At 36.5% G+C, this 16,441-nt stretch overlaps 2 protein-coding genes across 2 annotated transcripts; one reads left to right on the top strand and one right to left on the bottom strand.

Moving 5' to 3' along the window:
• The first annotated feature begins 11,408 nt into the window (after nucleotides 1-11,408).
• LOC145103029 (F-box/kelch-repeat protein At1g80440-like) lies at nucleotides 11,409-12,603 on the top strand. The gene has a single exon (XM_079040562.1). It carries the CDS (start codon nucleotides 11,502-11,504, stop codon nucleotides 12,558-12,560), a length of 1,059 nt encoding a protein of 352 aa, XP_078896688.1. The 5' UTR covers nucleotides 11,409-11,501; the 3' UTR covers nucleotides 12,561-12,603.
• LOC145103027 (uncharacterized) lies at nucleotides 12,567-16,225 on the bottom strand. Its single transcript, XM_079040561.1, has 5 exons — nucleotides 15,822-16,225; nucleotides 14,299-15,413; nucleotides 13,200-13,891; nucleotides 13,062-13,118; nucleotides 12,567-12,970 (listed from the first exon to the last, which is right to left on the bottom strand). The coding sequence occupies exons 2-5, from the start codon at nucleotides 15,269-15,271 to the stop codon at nucleotides 12,725-12,727; spliced, it is 1,968 nt and encodes a 655-aa protein (XP_078896687.1). The 5' UTR covers nucleotides 15,272-15,413; nucleotides 15,822-16,225; the 3' UTR covers nucleotides 12,567-12,724.
• Between the last annotated feature and the right edge of the window lie 216 nt (nucleotides 16,226-16,441).

Here is a 16,441-nt window from a genome sequence, read left to right as displayed (position 1 = left end):
GTGTCACCTCCTGATAGGACCGAGGTTTGTTGTGTTGCCTTCTGATTGGACCAAGTCCACGGTCCACTAAGCCTCATACACCTTCGCATGAGACACACCGCACATACTCCTCGGATGACCCTCGGACCTTCGTGGAGCCTGCTTATTGGACCGAAGTTGGGTCCAATCCGAAGCTGCCATCTGCGAGCCAACTGTTCCAACCCTCGCACCCGAGCCTCGCCCTTCTGCCGCGTGTCCGAGCTTCACTGCAACCTGGCGCTTCCCTCTTGCTTCGGATCCGAGGCTCGCACCTATATAAGGGGTGCGAGGCCTCCCGGGTAAATGTTAGAAAATTGCCACTTTTTACCCTTAAACTTAAATTTCTTCTACCTCCACTTCCCCCGAAGCCCCAGTTTTATTTTTAACACCCGAAACACGCCCCGAAGTGCCCGAGAAGCCCGGAAACTTTATCTTTTCAGTTTTGAAACTCTACCTTTGCAGAGCCCGGTTATCAAGAAAACTCCCGGTTTTCAACGAAGAAAGTTATATTTAGAGTCGAAGGGCTGTCCAAATTAACATTTTAGCCCCCGATTATTTCATAGTGAGTTTAATATATAGGAACAATTGTATGTTATGTGTTATATGTGCTATGTGCTTTTCAGTGTTATTATTCCGGGTTATTTTCTCGTGTTATTTTTATTCGCTATTTTTAATAGCAAATAAATACCTTTGACCATGTGATCAGTGAAAGGACTTAGATTCACGTTGGTACTGGTATGTAGCCTCTGGCCATGTAGAACATGTCTTCGTAAGAGAATGATTTCTATTCTATGGTATTGGCAGAAGGTTAGACAAGGCTATCAGCCTGAAATCTACCAAAATGTTAATCCGAAGTTGTATGTCTTCTGTGCCATTTGGGCCAAAGCTTTATTGATGTATATCAAGTATGGAAATTGTTATTTCTCATTGATTGTATATATATATATATATATATATATATATATATATATATATATATATATATATATATATATATATATATGGCATAACGTTATATTGTATCGATTATTGAACTCACTAAGCGTCACCGCTTACCCTCTCAATGTTTAACAAATTGCAGGAGATAAGCATCCAGTATAGTTATATACTGGTAGAAGATTTTTGAATAGTTTGAAACTATTGTATTTTGCACTCCCATATGTATAAAAATATAGAATCTTGGGAAGTTATGTAATATACAACACTTTAAAATAGTCGGTTTGTATCAAGTAGTTTGTAACCTCTTTATCAATGTAAAATATTGTTTTTATGAATATGCAAGTAACATGTTTTGGAGTAACTATATTGTCAAGTATGAAAGTTTGGGTCTTTCATAAATACGAAAGTGAGGGTCTTTCACAGGTCCACAACCAAACAAGGAATAGGAGATAGGGCAGAAACACACATACTAAATCCGCATTATCATAATTATATACCACCCTTGCGCATACACTTAATAGTGATAGGTGGGCTGTATTCGTCCTTAGCCTCTGTGCTTGAACTTGATATGTTGGACGAGTGGTAGTTCGGGAAGGTCTGTTGAGTATACGGTGGCAAGGTTTCGGAGGGCAAGGTACTCATCGCATGAGTACTTCGGGGTTTAGAAGACAAAAGACAATACTGAGGTCTAGGTCGGGTTGTCGTTATGCATGACGAGGGTTTCATTAATTTGTCGATTTAAGGCAATGGGATTTCAAAACACATGAACTTGGTATGGTGAGGACCACACCAATCCATGAGGAATGATGACGACAGAATCTTTATAGAAACAACTGTTAGGCCGATTTGAAATAAACGTTTGTTATACGATGGTGTATCCCTAGTGTGTTCGACAATGAATTCTGTGAAGATGTTCTAGTGCTTTCAGTTTTCTCCTTGATATTACCACTGCCACAAATTGTATCGCGATGAGCGAGTACTAACAGTGAAAGTGTTTTGATAACTAGTGTCGATACTATTTATTATGATCCTCCTCGATACCTCTATGATCGCCTGACATATACAAGTTATGTATAATTAAGATGAATAAGACGGTCGACTGAGTGAATCTGCCCTAAATCCACAACCAAATAAGGAACATAAAATGAGGTGGAATCACTCACTCTAAGTCTGCAAAATATTAGCTATGCACAACCCTGATGTACATACTAAGCCATCATAGCTCACCTGTATAGATCTTTAGTTCCCTTATGAATGCCGTGACTTGTTCATACGAGTGAGTTATTATAATTACTTTTAAAATTTCCCCAAGTTTTAATCTTATATTAAATATAAATCAATTTTTAAAGTAATGTTTATTTCGAAAACGTACCGTTGTTTGTTGGTGATTTCGGGGTAGCTTCTCCTACGGTGATCATCAGAACCCGTCCATCTGTACATGAGTTCTGCGTTATCGGGTAGTCGTTCTTGTAATGCCATGTCTCACCACAACCATAGCAGGCCTGGTTTACTTTTACTCCACAGACTTGGGAGATCGGTTGTGTCGACGCCCTGCAGAAACGGGCAGTGTGCCCCTTCCTACGGCAATTCATGCATTGCATTTCTCGGCGTACTCCGGTGTGGTGGTAGTTACACTTTCCACACTTCGGGAGAGTTCCATAATATCGATTGGCAGGTGCTGGAGTAGCAGGTGTTGTAGCGCCGTATACAGTAACCATTTGTTGCTCCCGCGGGGGTTCCTGTGTTGTTCGCTCCTTTCTCTTTTTCCCTGAATTTCGTTTATAGTCCCCTCCCTTTGATGGCTCGGGAAAAAGGGATCACCACGCCATGGCGAACTCCATGGTCAATGAGTCTCTGGGCCAGGCGTTTGACGCTATCGAAGATTATTGGATTAGAAGACAGTACATCTCCCTGAATCGAGCTAGATAACTCTCAGATGTACTTTTCTATCTTCTTACTCTCCGGGGTAACCATTTCGGGGTATAGTGTTACCAAGTCGCTAAACCTGTCAGTGTAGGCCACTATGTCTGAGTCGATCATGGTATGCTCCCATAGCTCTTTGTGTCAGCTTTTGAACTTCGCCCCTTGGGCAGTATTCTTCCAACATCATCTCTTTTTGGTTCTCCCAACCTATTGAGTTAGCCACTGATAGGGTCAGTGACTTAACATGGCTATTCCACCATGTTAGGGATCTGTCAGAGAAGGTATAGGCAACAAACTTCACCTTGCTCCCTTCTGGGCACAGACAGATTTCGAAGACCGACTCTGTTTTCTCGAACCATCGCATCAGAATAATGACTCACCCATTTCCATTAAACGATTTGGGTTTTCAGTTCATGAAGTCCTTATGCGAACACACCATTGGGTGTCCGTGGGTAACTCTGGGGTTAGTTAAGTGGGTACCGCTACCAGATCCGTTGGTACCACTTGAGCGAATGTGAGTTATAGCAGCTGTTACTGCGGCCGTTATTGCTGCTTGGAGAACAGCATGATCGAATTATGGTGGTGGATTTTCTATTGTGCTATTGACTACACGCCTTACAGGGATACCGCTAGGCATCTTTTGCTAAAAAGAATACAAAGGTAAGATGGAAATAAGTCTCTAGCAGTGGTTATAAGCCGAAAGCTGAATGACTAAGTTATCCTAGTTCTGAGTGCATTTGGTTCTAACTTTCATAGGGTTTTGGAAACAATTCATAAAGGGAGTCTATATAAAATAAACTTTGTGAATCAGGAGTGGCTATTCTCGAATGAATCTCTATGAATTGAATATCCGTTACTGGCTGCATGAAACAGGAATAATCCTAACACATAGTGTGAGTAGTGTATTCCCTAGCTCACTAAGTCAATTAAGTTTATTATTTATCAGTGTGACGCATATGACGTTTTGGTTTCTGCGGCTAATTCCTCCTTGGAAAACCCCTCTTGAATCTCTTTTTTTCCTTCTTGATTCCTCTGTTGACTGCTATGATGGAGTGGTTACATCTATCTGGGTTTGTCATGCGAGAATGGAAGTGTCTAAAGAATCTATGAGATTAAGTGAAACATTATGGGGTGATCCTTACCGGGTCCTCCTATAATTGCACAATGTATACAAGTTGTATAGAATTTAAGATTAAATAGACCTTCGAATAAGTGATCCTACTCTAAAACCACAACCAAACAAGGAACAAGAAGTAGAGCATAGATCACAAATTCTAAGTCTGTAAAATCTCAATTATATAAAACCTTGGGAGTATACACTCCGAAATTATACCTACCTAAAGGGTCTTTTAAATTTTCACATAAGTTATTTATGGTGCCTAAAATACTCCTATAATATTTTAATGTAATGAACTTGGTATGGTTTTAAACTTGTTGTTGTCTTATAGCATCATAACATACTCCCATAGTATTTTAACTTTATGTTCTGATCTAGAAATCCTTCGTATATAGAGTTAGGTAAGTTTTAAGATTGTTGCAACACCATATCACTCCCAAACACATGTTGGTCATATCTCAAATGAATATAGTTGATCAGGCTATATTGATCCCAAATATGATTACATAACTGTCCAGGTTTGACCGCAGTGTTCAACCTTTAAATACTTCTGTTTTGTTCTTCTTGTGATACTTATTCTAGTATGTATATATGTATAAGCATGTATGTATACTTATAAAATATTGTTATATTTTAAAATTTAGTTTTAGCCAGAGCACTTTAGCTCCATTGTATTTATAGTTGTATATCTTTTATAGGTTGATATACTTAGTTCACTATAAACAATGCTCCGATACCAATTTTCACACCCCCAAACCGGAACGGCGGAAACGTTCGGGGGCGGAGGACGTTATGTTTAATATCGCAACACATGCATCATAGTAATCAAAGTAACACACAACCATTGCATTAATATTAAAGTGTTTACAAAGTATGTGATTCACAAAATATTGACTCCAAAAGTAAATAACAAAACAAGACATGGAACTACTATACTCCATCTTATGAATCCTAGTGTACGTACCTGTCTACTAGTTTCCTGAGAATACAAGTTATTTTGAAAGAGTAGATCAACATTTAAGCTGGTGAGTTCATAAGTATTTAAGTGATGAAAAGTAAGTTCTTTAGAAAAGTTCGCCTGTTCCTCCAGAAAATCCTATAATTTCTTATGTGATGGATCATAAGTAAAAATGACTCTACAATCCCTTCTATGAGTACTAAACGGATACAAGTTATATACAATCCAGAGTAAACAAACAATCGGTTGTTTGAATTTGCCCTAAGCCCACAACCAAACAAGGAACAGGAAATGAGGCGGAAGTCACACATCCCATTGTTTGTTAGATCTTCATTGTATATAACCCTGGCGTATTCATTTGGTACTTACGGAGTTAGCTGTAATAGTTCTTTACATTTAATAAAAACATTCTTTAAGAAAATCATATATTTCCTTTAGTAAAAATGGTAACCACAATAGTTCCTTCTATAATAACTTAGTTCATACTAGCTATATATAATCTAATATCGAAGGGACAGTTAAATGGGTGAATCTGCCCTAAGCCCACAACCAAACAAGGAACAAGAAGTAAGGTGGAAAGCACATATCCAACTGCCTCTCGGATACTGATTATATATAACCCTGATGTATAAACTAAGGTATTATAGAATTAACCACTAAAGGTCCTTTAAGTTGAACTGATTTAATAAAATGAATTAAATCTTTTACTGAAAAGTTTCTAGTTTAGCCTACTAAATGTTCTATCCGAAAAGTATGTTTTTGTACTGGAAAGCGGTATACTGAGTTTGTATGCTATGACCTGACCCATACTTGATACTCCTTATGATTACTTGGTGTATACATGATATATATATATATATATATATATATATATATATATATATATATATATAGCTAAGATCGAATAGATAGTAGACTGGGTGAATCTGCTCTAAGCCCACAACCAAACAAGGAACAGGAAATGAAGCGGAAAGCACACATCCTACTGTCTGTCGGACCCTATTAATATATATCCCTGATGTATCTACCGAGGAATCATAAATTTAGCATTATAGGCCCTATTCTAACTGAATGTACTAACACTCGACTGTTCTGTTTGTCTTTTGTAATGGTGTATGTTTTCCCAAGTTTAAGACTATCTTTACTAGAAAATAGTTTGCATTACCTTTTATGTGAGAATATCACATATGAATATAATGGGAAAATGAAAGTGTACAATAATGTTGTAAAAATTAACTACTAAAGCACTAACTACCTTAAAACCAGTTTGTTAATTAAGGTTAAAATGTGAGGTGGTTATAACCATACTAATTGATGAGTGTTTAACACGACGACTTGCTGGCGCCGAAACTGATGTGACATTTGTCACCCCTTGCCCCTTGGCCTGCCGGCCAAACTATAGCAAACAGTCGGGATACAAGATTGTCAGTCCCGTATAGATTTATACACACAATGTCCGCTCTCCCTCCATGAGACTCTGGTTATAAAATGCGACATAACAAGTATATAAAACCTTAGGAACTAGGAATCACTCACAATGGAGTGTTAGAATCACATGTGATTGATCACAAGGAGTTCACGGCCAAACTATAGGAGTTCACAGTCTTGGGAGGGTTTACGGCCATAAACCCTTCAAGATATTGAAGATCTTGAAGATGGTGGAAAAGAGTAATGAATCAAGGCTAGAACAAAGGGGTTGTTAAGCATGAATAAGTAAAGGATGAGATGCTTACGTTTTGGAGTGAGAAGAGAGCTTTTATTGGATGATACTTGAGAGAGAATGGAGTGTTTGCGGCTGGAGCTTGGAGAAATGAAGAAGAAATGAAGCAAACTCTTATATATGGATGGTGGTTCATGGCTAGAAGAGTGTTCACGGCCGTGAACAAGGTTTGCGGCCGTGAACCTCTTATGTTGGATTTTTTTGGTTCGGTTGTAGCCTTCTGATCTCGATCTAATACTTCATAACACTCAATCCTTAGGTGTACTATGCTTAGAACTCATTAGAATGATCCTTAACAAGGCTAAAAGGCAATAGAATTTAGTCTGAATTTTGGTTGATTGGATTGACTTTACAAGCTAGAAATTTACGGGTTGTCAAACATTGGCCTAAGAGACGATATTAGTTTTAGTGATTAGATTGACAGTTGGAAACTTGTAATAAATAAATATAATTGACATTTGATGATTAAATAATAAGGGTTTTATTTATAATTAAAGTTTACTGTCTTTTGTCAATTGTTTATTTTATGTTTCACTTTTTGCATGTTTTGACTTCCAGAATAATATGATTATTCGAACTATCCGCAGTCGATCATACTTTGGAAGTAGGTTATGAAGTTATACTGTCATGAATTGGATTGTAGATTGTCTAAAGTGTTTAGACATAGCAAAGTTTGCTACAACGTTCATGAGTGCTCCTAAAATAAGATTTGAGTATTGGACTAAACCCACGCTCACATGAATCACTTCATGAAATTCATCATGAGTGTTGTGAGATGATAATATCGTATAGTCTTCAAACCAAGATATATGAGTTGTTGATTACGAGTTGGTTGTGCATTGATAGTACGAAAACGCATCAGTAACTTGATGTTATAAAATGTGTTGTTGTGTATAATTTAACAAATAATTAGTACAAGCATATAATTCGAAGTTTATTTTTTCCTATTATCCTAAGAGGATTAAAATCGATATCATGGGCCCCTCGAGGATTTTGTTTTGACTTATGTGTCGTGCCCGGTCAGGACTCAATTGATGTGTTCAATTAAGTTTTATGTCAAAAAAATCAGAAATCGAGAAACAAACTGTTGGACAATGAGTATGACTTTATTCCATGTCTTTGTCCATACGATATCTTGAAGAATAGAGGATTATATGATCCCTTATCTAAAGGACGATTCATTGACTAGATCAGAGTTGGAAAGTGACTTTTGAGAGCTACGATTGCTAATCGAATTTTGAAGTTACATTGACAGTTATAGTTATTAGACTTATCCAAGTGGGAGACTGTTGGATTAGGTGTCTAAGCCAATAACTATAATTGGTATGTAATTATGTACTTGACCCGATAGTAACATCGTCCTTTTGGGTTGCCTTCACCTGAGCAATTTGATAGGATGAATATTTGAAAAAGTGGTTATTTGTGATTTATTAATATATTATAAGAATGATATATTAATTGAGAAATTATATTATTTAATTGGTATTGATCAGGAATTAATTTGGAATTAATTTAGTGATCAAAAGAGTCTGATTAAATTAACGGGGATTGATTATGTAAATCAATGATCCATATAGTTTGGGCTAATGATTTATGTTGATTAGGGATGGACTAAATCTATGTGAAAGTCCATGAAGAGTTAGTCCAAAAGGCTATCAAATGGGTTATTGGATTTAAGGCCTAAGTGAATGAATTAGGGTTTATAAGTTGAAACCATAGGAATTCCACACTATAAATGTAACCCCTAACACTCCTAAAATTGGCCGAGACTTCCAAGAAGAAACCCTAACTGATTTGGTGCCTCATAGCCTCTCTCTCTCTCATAATCCTCCATTGTTCTTGGTGTTTGTGACTTGTTAGAGGTATCACATTTGAGGTACTAAGCTCTAAAAAGGCCAAGTTCTACAAGCTACAACAAAGAGGTATTCATCTAACTTGTTTTATGTTGTAAATCTCAAAATTGTCTGCTAGTTAGGGTTCATGTTTTGGATAATATGAAAATTACATGTATAACTTGAGAAAACTTAGATCCAAAACATTATGGTTATATGTGTACCGTATGATTGATATAGTGCTCAAAACCCATCAGGTAAAATATGAGGTGGTTATTAGAGCCTTCTTGTAGACTCTTTGGTGTAACAGGAACAATATTTGTTTTAGAAACTTTGTTAAGAACATTCCTATTAAATGTTCTTCCTTCTTGTGGATGAGCATTAGAAGTAATCTAGGAAAAGACCTTGATTTGGTCTTGTGGTTGTAAGGTTGTTTGTTTCCTTCGGGGTTTTTTCTAGCTCCTTGCTAGTCGTCAATAAAGTTGTGTTGTTTAAATATATATACACACACGTGCTCATAAAACATGAATTTGAATTACTCTTTATATAGAAAATGGACAACATTACTACCATGGATGCATGTTAGTAACACGATGCATGTATGCGTATGTAGGCATGCAAAGCATGTTCATAGAAGCTTCTAGTGGGTGGCAACACCACTTTCTTTAAATGGAAAATTTTGCTGTAAATATCTAAAATACCTATCATGACACTTTATGATAAAAGGAAAAGCAAAATGCAAGTTGATGTGTTCTTTTTTGTTTCCAATAATGTTAAGACGTTTGCCCATGCCTCATTGCCTGTATTGTTGAAGGGTCTTCATTAGCAAAAATAAACGTATAATGGATGGTAAGGATATGACGGAAGGATACCTAAAGAAAAACTGATGGAGAACGATCTATTTGCGCTTTACTTACCTATTTCTTCAAGTAACGTAATGTAATCGATTCAAACGTTGAATTAACATGGAGAGAGGTTAACATCGAGAAAATATATACGGAATGATTTGTAATTTCTAATAAATGAACGCTAAATATATGTTATTTTGTAGATTATGGGTTTTTAACTATTTAAAGTATTAACTTATGTGGGTCCAAATACCTAGATAACATATAATATTGAATAGTAAAAAAATATCTAGTAATATTTCTGGTACATATAATTCTTTTTTTTTTTCTAGCAGAATCAAACGTAAGTTATATAAAAATAAACATCGTTTTTATTGATGTTGATCAAGATCGATCATGAGGATTTAAATATCCTTAAATTTTCAGGACGAACCAAAAAAAGAATGTCATTATCGTTATTATGAGTTTTTTATTTTTAAATAAATATGCATACATAATATATATTATAAAAAAGTTGAGACATTGTGCAACTGTCCACTTTGTCACCCCCTCCCTCCCTCGACACCCCCGTGATGCCGATATTGTTATAGGTTTTTGTTAGATTTTTTTTAAACGTGTTTAATGTACTATCCACTTTTCAATTTAAACGGAAATTTATTAGTTTCTAGGTGAATAATATCATTTCTGATGTGATAGAATTATACTTGTGAATCTCGTGTTATAATATGGGTTTATTATCATACTATGTGAAATCAATGTTGCATTCATGGAAGTTCATGTGAATTCATTAATTTTTAATAATCTACGTGATTTTGAATAACAAAAATAAAAAAACAAAAGACTAAACGGAATGTTTTGTAAAACTAAGTGAAAGTTAGAAGATTGAAGATTAAAGCGGGTAGTGCTATCTTTTATATTTACGAGTAATTATGCTTTACAAAAATCAAAGGTCATATAACAAAATAACAAGTCCAGTAGTAAAACCATCACTTTAATATAATAAATAACTTGTTTAAAGAGAATTGTTTAACGACTTTAAGTTAATTTCTATTTTGTTTGCAATGCTGGAGTAGTCTTCATTATCACAAATTAACGATACGATTGATATCTTCCTGTTTACTTGAAGAAGAGTATATATTTTTTAAATGTAATGTGTATCTTAAGGCTAAACAGTATCAAGTGACATTCACTTCATTTAGGTTTTACATAGGATTTATCATGATCATCAATTGCCCTGGTTTTCTTGGAGAGAGAGAGAGAGAGAGAGAGAGAGAGAGAGAGAGAGAGAGAGAGAGAGAGAGATGCCATGGTTTTCTTGGCCGTCCAAAGGGGACAGTGTTCCAAAACCATGGGATCTGTCGGCTAAATTACTGAATATTGATACCTCCATTCCATTTAACGTATGTTATGGTTACTTGGTTGACCACTCTATATTTTAATAATTATTGTGATCAATCTTTATTATAATTGGTTAATCTTGGTAACATATAAGTTATATTTATAAAATAAGGGGCAATTTAATTTATCTATTTATAAAGGTAATCTAGTACAATTATTATATGATGCATGACCTTTTTCTTAAACACTATTTCATGTAGCAACATTCGAATTAATAGTTTTTTTGTTTAAAACGAAAACTATAAGCTAGCGTTCCCAACATCTTTTCTTTTGTTTGATTCTTTTTTTTTTTTTTTTTAAATTTAAAAGTTTCTTGAAATTCTAAAAAAAATTGTGGCCAACAAACCCTAATTTGTATCAGATCTATTTTAAATTTAAAATAATAAACATAATCTATATTTTACAATGGAAACAAAATTATATATAGATATACTTTTTACTATTTTATCATGTTATGCCAAAAGGCACTTTAATACCATCCATTATTTTGTTAAAGCACACCGTGTCCGTTACAAAAGAGAAAACCGTCAACTCGAAGAAACCAAAACAAAATACGGCCAATGGGTCCGTCTCACGTCTCACCACTTTCCGTTTATACGTTCTTTTCGTCTTATTATCGATTCCCCGCCTCACTCACTCACTCAACTCACTACCTTCTAGAAACATTCCACCCCCTTTATTTATTTGATCTCCATTACTTCATTCTCACACATACTCCATATCTCTTTTTCAATTTCACTCCTAATTCATGGACCTCATACCAGGTCTCCCCAATGATGTCGGTTTAGAGTGTCTGATTCGCGTCCCTTACAACCACTTCTCCTCCGCCGCCTCCGTTTGCCGGAGCTGGAAGTCGGAGATTGACCTTCCTCTGTTTCGGAACCACCGCAAGTCCGCCGGGCTGAGCCGTCGCATCGTCGTGATGGTGCAGTCGCGGCTTGATTCGAACACGAACCACGGGTTACGGAAGTATATAACTACACCGGTTTACCGTCTCTCCGTTTACGAGCCGGAAACGGGTGACTGGAGTGAGCTGCCGCCGATCCCTGGGTTTTCCGATGGGTTACCTTATTTTTGTCAGATTACTCCGGTCGGGTATAATCTTGTGGTGATGGGCGGGTTAAGCCCGGAGAACTGGGAGGCTTCGAATTTTGTTTTTGTGTATAACTTCGTCTCCGCCACGTGGCGACGTGGGCCCGATATGCCAGGGAGTACAAGGTCGTTTTTTGGATGTGCGTCGGATAATGACCGGAGAGTGTTCGTCGGCGGCGGACATGATAACGAAAAGAATGCACTCCGGTCAGGGATGATGTATGACGTGGCGGACGATGGATGGGTCATACTACCTGACATGGCAGACGAGCGTGACGAATGCAAAGGAGCTTTCCACCGTGGCAAATTCTACGTCATTGGTGGGTACAACACGTCAATGCAAGGGAACTTTGGGACAAGCGCAGAAGCTTTCGATGTTTCCACGTGGCGATGGGATAAAAAAGAAGATGAGTTCTTAGGAGCTGACACGTGTCCGAGAACTTGCGTGGACGGTGGTGATGGGGCGATGTATATGTATCAAGATGGTGTGATCGTAGCACTGGATCATTCCTTTAAAACGAGGATCCCAAAGGATTTGGATAGAGTACATTGTGTAATCGGATGCGAAGGAAGGTTATTAGCCGTTGGATCTGTTGGATTTGGTAAAAGTCATGGGGTGTACGTGTTAGATCTGAAGAGCCACACGTGGAAAAAGGTGGAGACGCCGGAGGAATATTCCGGCCACGTTCAGTCCGGTTGTTGTTTGGAAATATAAAAAATGTACAGGAACTATAAATATAAATATATAATAGTTCGAATTTTGTTTTTTTAACATAACATAACTTTTGATTAAAGAATGCGAATAAATATAAATAGTTCTGGATTTTGCTCATTGTTTCTGTCATTTCAGTGAAAATCATGAGAAACAGTGGGCAAAGTTTATTTTATTCTCATGGTGTTGTATAGAACTTCCCAAAAGATCTTGTACATGTGCTTTTTCAAGTACATGTTTTTAACTTTTTGTCTTCCTTGGAGTCCCATACGCTGTCGTTCTGATGGGTTTTTTAGTAAATATTGAAGGTTTTTGGAAAGAATACTTGTTCCTTGATGTCCAATAGGGTGTAAAAGACCCGTTACGTTTTGTTCCACAATCTCTTTCGTGCCCCCTGAATCTGTCCCAAGCACCTAATCAAAACACAAATTGTATAATTATAATTAGATATATAAAACTATAAAAGTTTAAAATTATGTTGCTATTTTTTTTAGAGTGACTTACGGGAATACCAAATGCCATTGCTTCAATTGTTACTCTTCCAAATGTTTCTCCAATCCCCTGTGCTTATCCTTATTCAGTCAATCGTCATGTTTATTAAGTCAAAACTTTATAAGCAAAAAGTAAGGGTATAATTGTCACCTGAGAATTTATAACGTAGACATCCGCTGCAGAGTAAAGAGAGGCAACACGAGTTGTTGCTGGGGTCCATAACACGGATTTTTCCAAATCCGAATGATTCGATAAGAACTTAAGGAGTGATTTTACGTAAAACACCTTATTGCTCTTTGACCCAACTGAACCAATTAAGAGCTTAATCTCTCCCCCTTGTTTCTTTTCATCACTTCCTCTCAACATTTTCTTTAAACTTTCACCATGGTCAACCAATCCTCTTTGGCTTTTATCAACGGTCAACTCTAAAGATTCAAGAAGCAAAAAATGACCCTTTCCAGGGTTTATACTGCTCAATGCCATCACAAGCATATCACTATCTTTGACTCCCATTTCTTCTCTGATTATTTTTCTTAACATCAATCTTTTTTCCAGCATCTTTTCAGTGGTGAATGCAGGGGTATTTAGGGAACAATTTATTCCAGCTACAAAAGCTAGCTCATCGTTAACCGAGAGTGGAACCAAAGAGGGTGGCGACTTAAATTCAATATTTTCTTCTTTACACCAATCCATCCATTGTTTAGATTGTGATTCAGAAAGGAAAACTAATTGTTTTACACGATTTAGAAGAAGCTTTGACCGGTCAAAATACTCGCGTCGATTCTCCATGATCCACCACACAAGCTGACGTGTCCCAGCCACAGAGTGGTCAAGATATTGTTCTGTCATCATCACTCTAATTGTCATAAAAACTTAAAACACAAAGTTTATAAAAAAATTACAAAAGGTTCTTAGATCTCAGACTGTGTTTGACACACAACAGCTAACTGATAAACTAGTTTATTTTTCGAGGTTTTTTAAGTTGTCATGTTTGACAAACCCAAAAATAGCTTATAAGCCAGTTTTTTTCTAAAAGTTACTTAGACTAGCTTTTCTGGAGCTTTTTTAAAATATTCCAAATATACCTTTAAATAGTTATAGAAAAGTCATTATCCTAAATGTCCTTATATGCCATTTTATATATTTCAGCTAGCTTTAATTTTTTACCGAATGTCATTTTTATCAGCTAGCTTTTCAGTTATCAGCTAACTTTACAGCTAGTACGCCAAACATAGACTTAGTTTCTTACCAATCCATGATGAGCATACAGCTGAACCAGCAATGACAAGATCTGCTTTCATGGCAGTTTTGAAGCTGACTTTATCTTTGTCTTCAAGAACCCTAATTTTTTTTCTTGCAAGTTCGGTTAGCAATCCACCTCTTCTGCTAAGAGCAACTACAGAAACAGTTGCTCCACAGCTTAAAAGCTCGGTTGCTAACTCCATCATTGAAAGTGGAGCTCCAGTCATTGATAGCTCATGGAATATCAAAACAAATTTTCTTGACCAAACAAGACGAGCAAATTGACTTTTCCTATCACATGTTCCTGATCGCTTTGTAGGGCTCCATTCCAAAACTTTGTCTTCTATTGAACCAAATGGACCAAATAACATCCCATAAGTAGCATTTGTGTTAGGAAGTTGTTCTTCTTGGATTTCAAGATTCTTACTAATCTCAGTTTCCAAACCCTTTTTTTTATTACCACGTTTACGCCTTGATCTTTTAGTTTGTTTCTTTATGGGTACAATTGTGTGTGACTTTGGTACACCATTAGATATGTTCTTGACCATATTATTTGTCTTCTTTACATCAGGCTGATTGACATTGATCACAACTTGATCTGTGAATGAATTATTACTCACACTCAAATCCCTCCTAGGAACTTGTTCAGATTCGGTTTTATCAGTTTCATCATTTGAATCATTTCCTCCAAAGATCCCTTCTTTGTTGTCACCATGAGCCCACCTTGATTGGATATAGAATCCAGCATAAGCCCAAAGAGTGATCAGAAGCAACCAAAGCACAATTCGGTTGCTTTTGAAACAATTAGTACCAAATCCACCTGTTCTTCCATCTTTTCTAGGGGTTCGACTGGAGTTTAATCTTCTAAATGAAGGAGAACCTCTAGGTGTTGATTTACCTGATAATAATGACTTCGAGACTGGGCGTGATGATTGTCTCCCTGAGTTTCTTTGCACATCTATTCGATTGTATTCATCCATATTCCCTTTCAATTGATTTCAAGCAGCATAAGATCATAACACATCATTTCTAAGACTATGAGAGTATATGTCCAACATTCTTAATATTAGGGTTTAAGCAGAATAATGAGAGCTTCGAAAAAATCAATCCTAGAGTTGCATCCTGCATAACGGAATACACATTGTTTCAGGTTGTTTGACACAAGAAAGAATCATCATCATCAGAGTTGACTAGTGAACATTCAGTATGTTTATGTTACAAGAAGGTGCATAATGAATACTTAGTCAACGTCGATCATAATTAGGGAAAAAATTATTGCAGATTCAGTTCTTTGTAAGCATACATCCTAAAAGTTATTAACTGCAGGATCACATTGTAGATTTGCAAATTCAGTGTTTCACGAAAATTATAGATTCCTTTGTCTGCGCTTTCGTCGGCAAGTGAATTGGAGAGTTGACTGATAATCGCCTCGCCTTTGAATCTTGAAGAACAAACTCAATCCATATAATATGCTAAGAAAATTTACGATTCGATAAAGGAAACAGAAAATCAGTAATCAAGAAGACTTACTAATTTGCTGAATGCCTTTGATTCAATTGTAACGGGCGTTGAAAATTTCGGATAGATCGAGGAAATGAAGTCTGAAGCTGAGCAAGTAGATCTTCTCAGTTACTTCCTGTTTAATCTGCAAAATTTGACTTTTCTTATACGGATCGATGTATGAACAATGCCACTTCAATCATCTGGCAAATTTCTAGAGGCAGAAACCGGTGAAACAGTCAATTTTCCGGTTTCTGGCAGCTCCCAACTTCGATCACCAGTGGTGAAAGCAGCAACAAGTGTGATTCTTTTCTCCCCTTTTTAAGCTTGTAAAGCAGTTAAAAAACACCAATCTGCTATGGAGTTTGTGTGTGTTTGAGAGTGAGGGAGATTTGTCTGAAACTGAGGAAAGAAGTCACACGTGCTGAGTACTCGTGTCGACGGAGTTTTGACGGAAGAAGAAAGGTAAAATTTTGAGGAATAATTTACAATGAAGTCCCTTTCAGTTGTTTAATTGTTATATATAGCCCTTGTTACTTTAAATCCAATAGCCAAAAAACCCTACTGTGTTAAGTGTTCAACCAATTCATATTATGGCTCTGTCCCTACATATATTAGTATAATCTACATAATGCTTGCATCTCCTTCAT

Source organism: Lactuca serriola, chromosome 4 (genome assembly GCF_051521515.1).
Source record: "Lactuca serriola cultivar US96UC23 chromosome 4, Lser_US96UC23_V15, whole genome shotgun sequence".
In the NCBI taxonomy this organism is placed as follows: domain Eukaryota; kingdom Viridiplantae; phylum Streptophyta; class Magnoliopsida; order Asterales; family Asteraceae; genus Lactuca; species Lactuca serriola.
The sequence above is the reverse complement of the archived record's forward strand: the minus strand, read 5'-3'. Positions and strand labels throughout refer to the sequence as shown.

What these genes read in the sequence shown, in the direction of transcription:
- LOC145103029 (XM_079040562.1), top strand. Translation starts at nt 11,502, where the DNA reads ATGGACCTCATACCAGGTCTCCCCAATGATGTCGGTTTAGAGTGTCTG.
- LOC145103027 (XM_079040561.1), bottom strand. Translation starts at nt 15,271, where the DNA reads ATGGATGAATACAATCGAATAGATGTGCAAAGAAACTCAGGGAGACAA. An exon ending in TGTATGCTCATCATGGATTG is followed by an intron (nt 13,892 to 14,298) that starts GTAAGAAACTAA and finishes TGATGATGACAG; the next exon opens with AACAATATCTTGACCACTCT. An exon ending in CAATGGCATTTGGTATTCCC is followed by an intron (nt 12,971 to 13,061) that starts GTAAGTCACTCT and finishes TGTTTTGATTAG; the next exon opens with GTGCTTGGGACAGATTCAGG.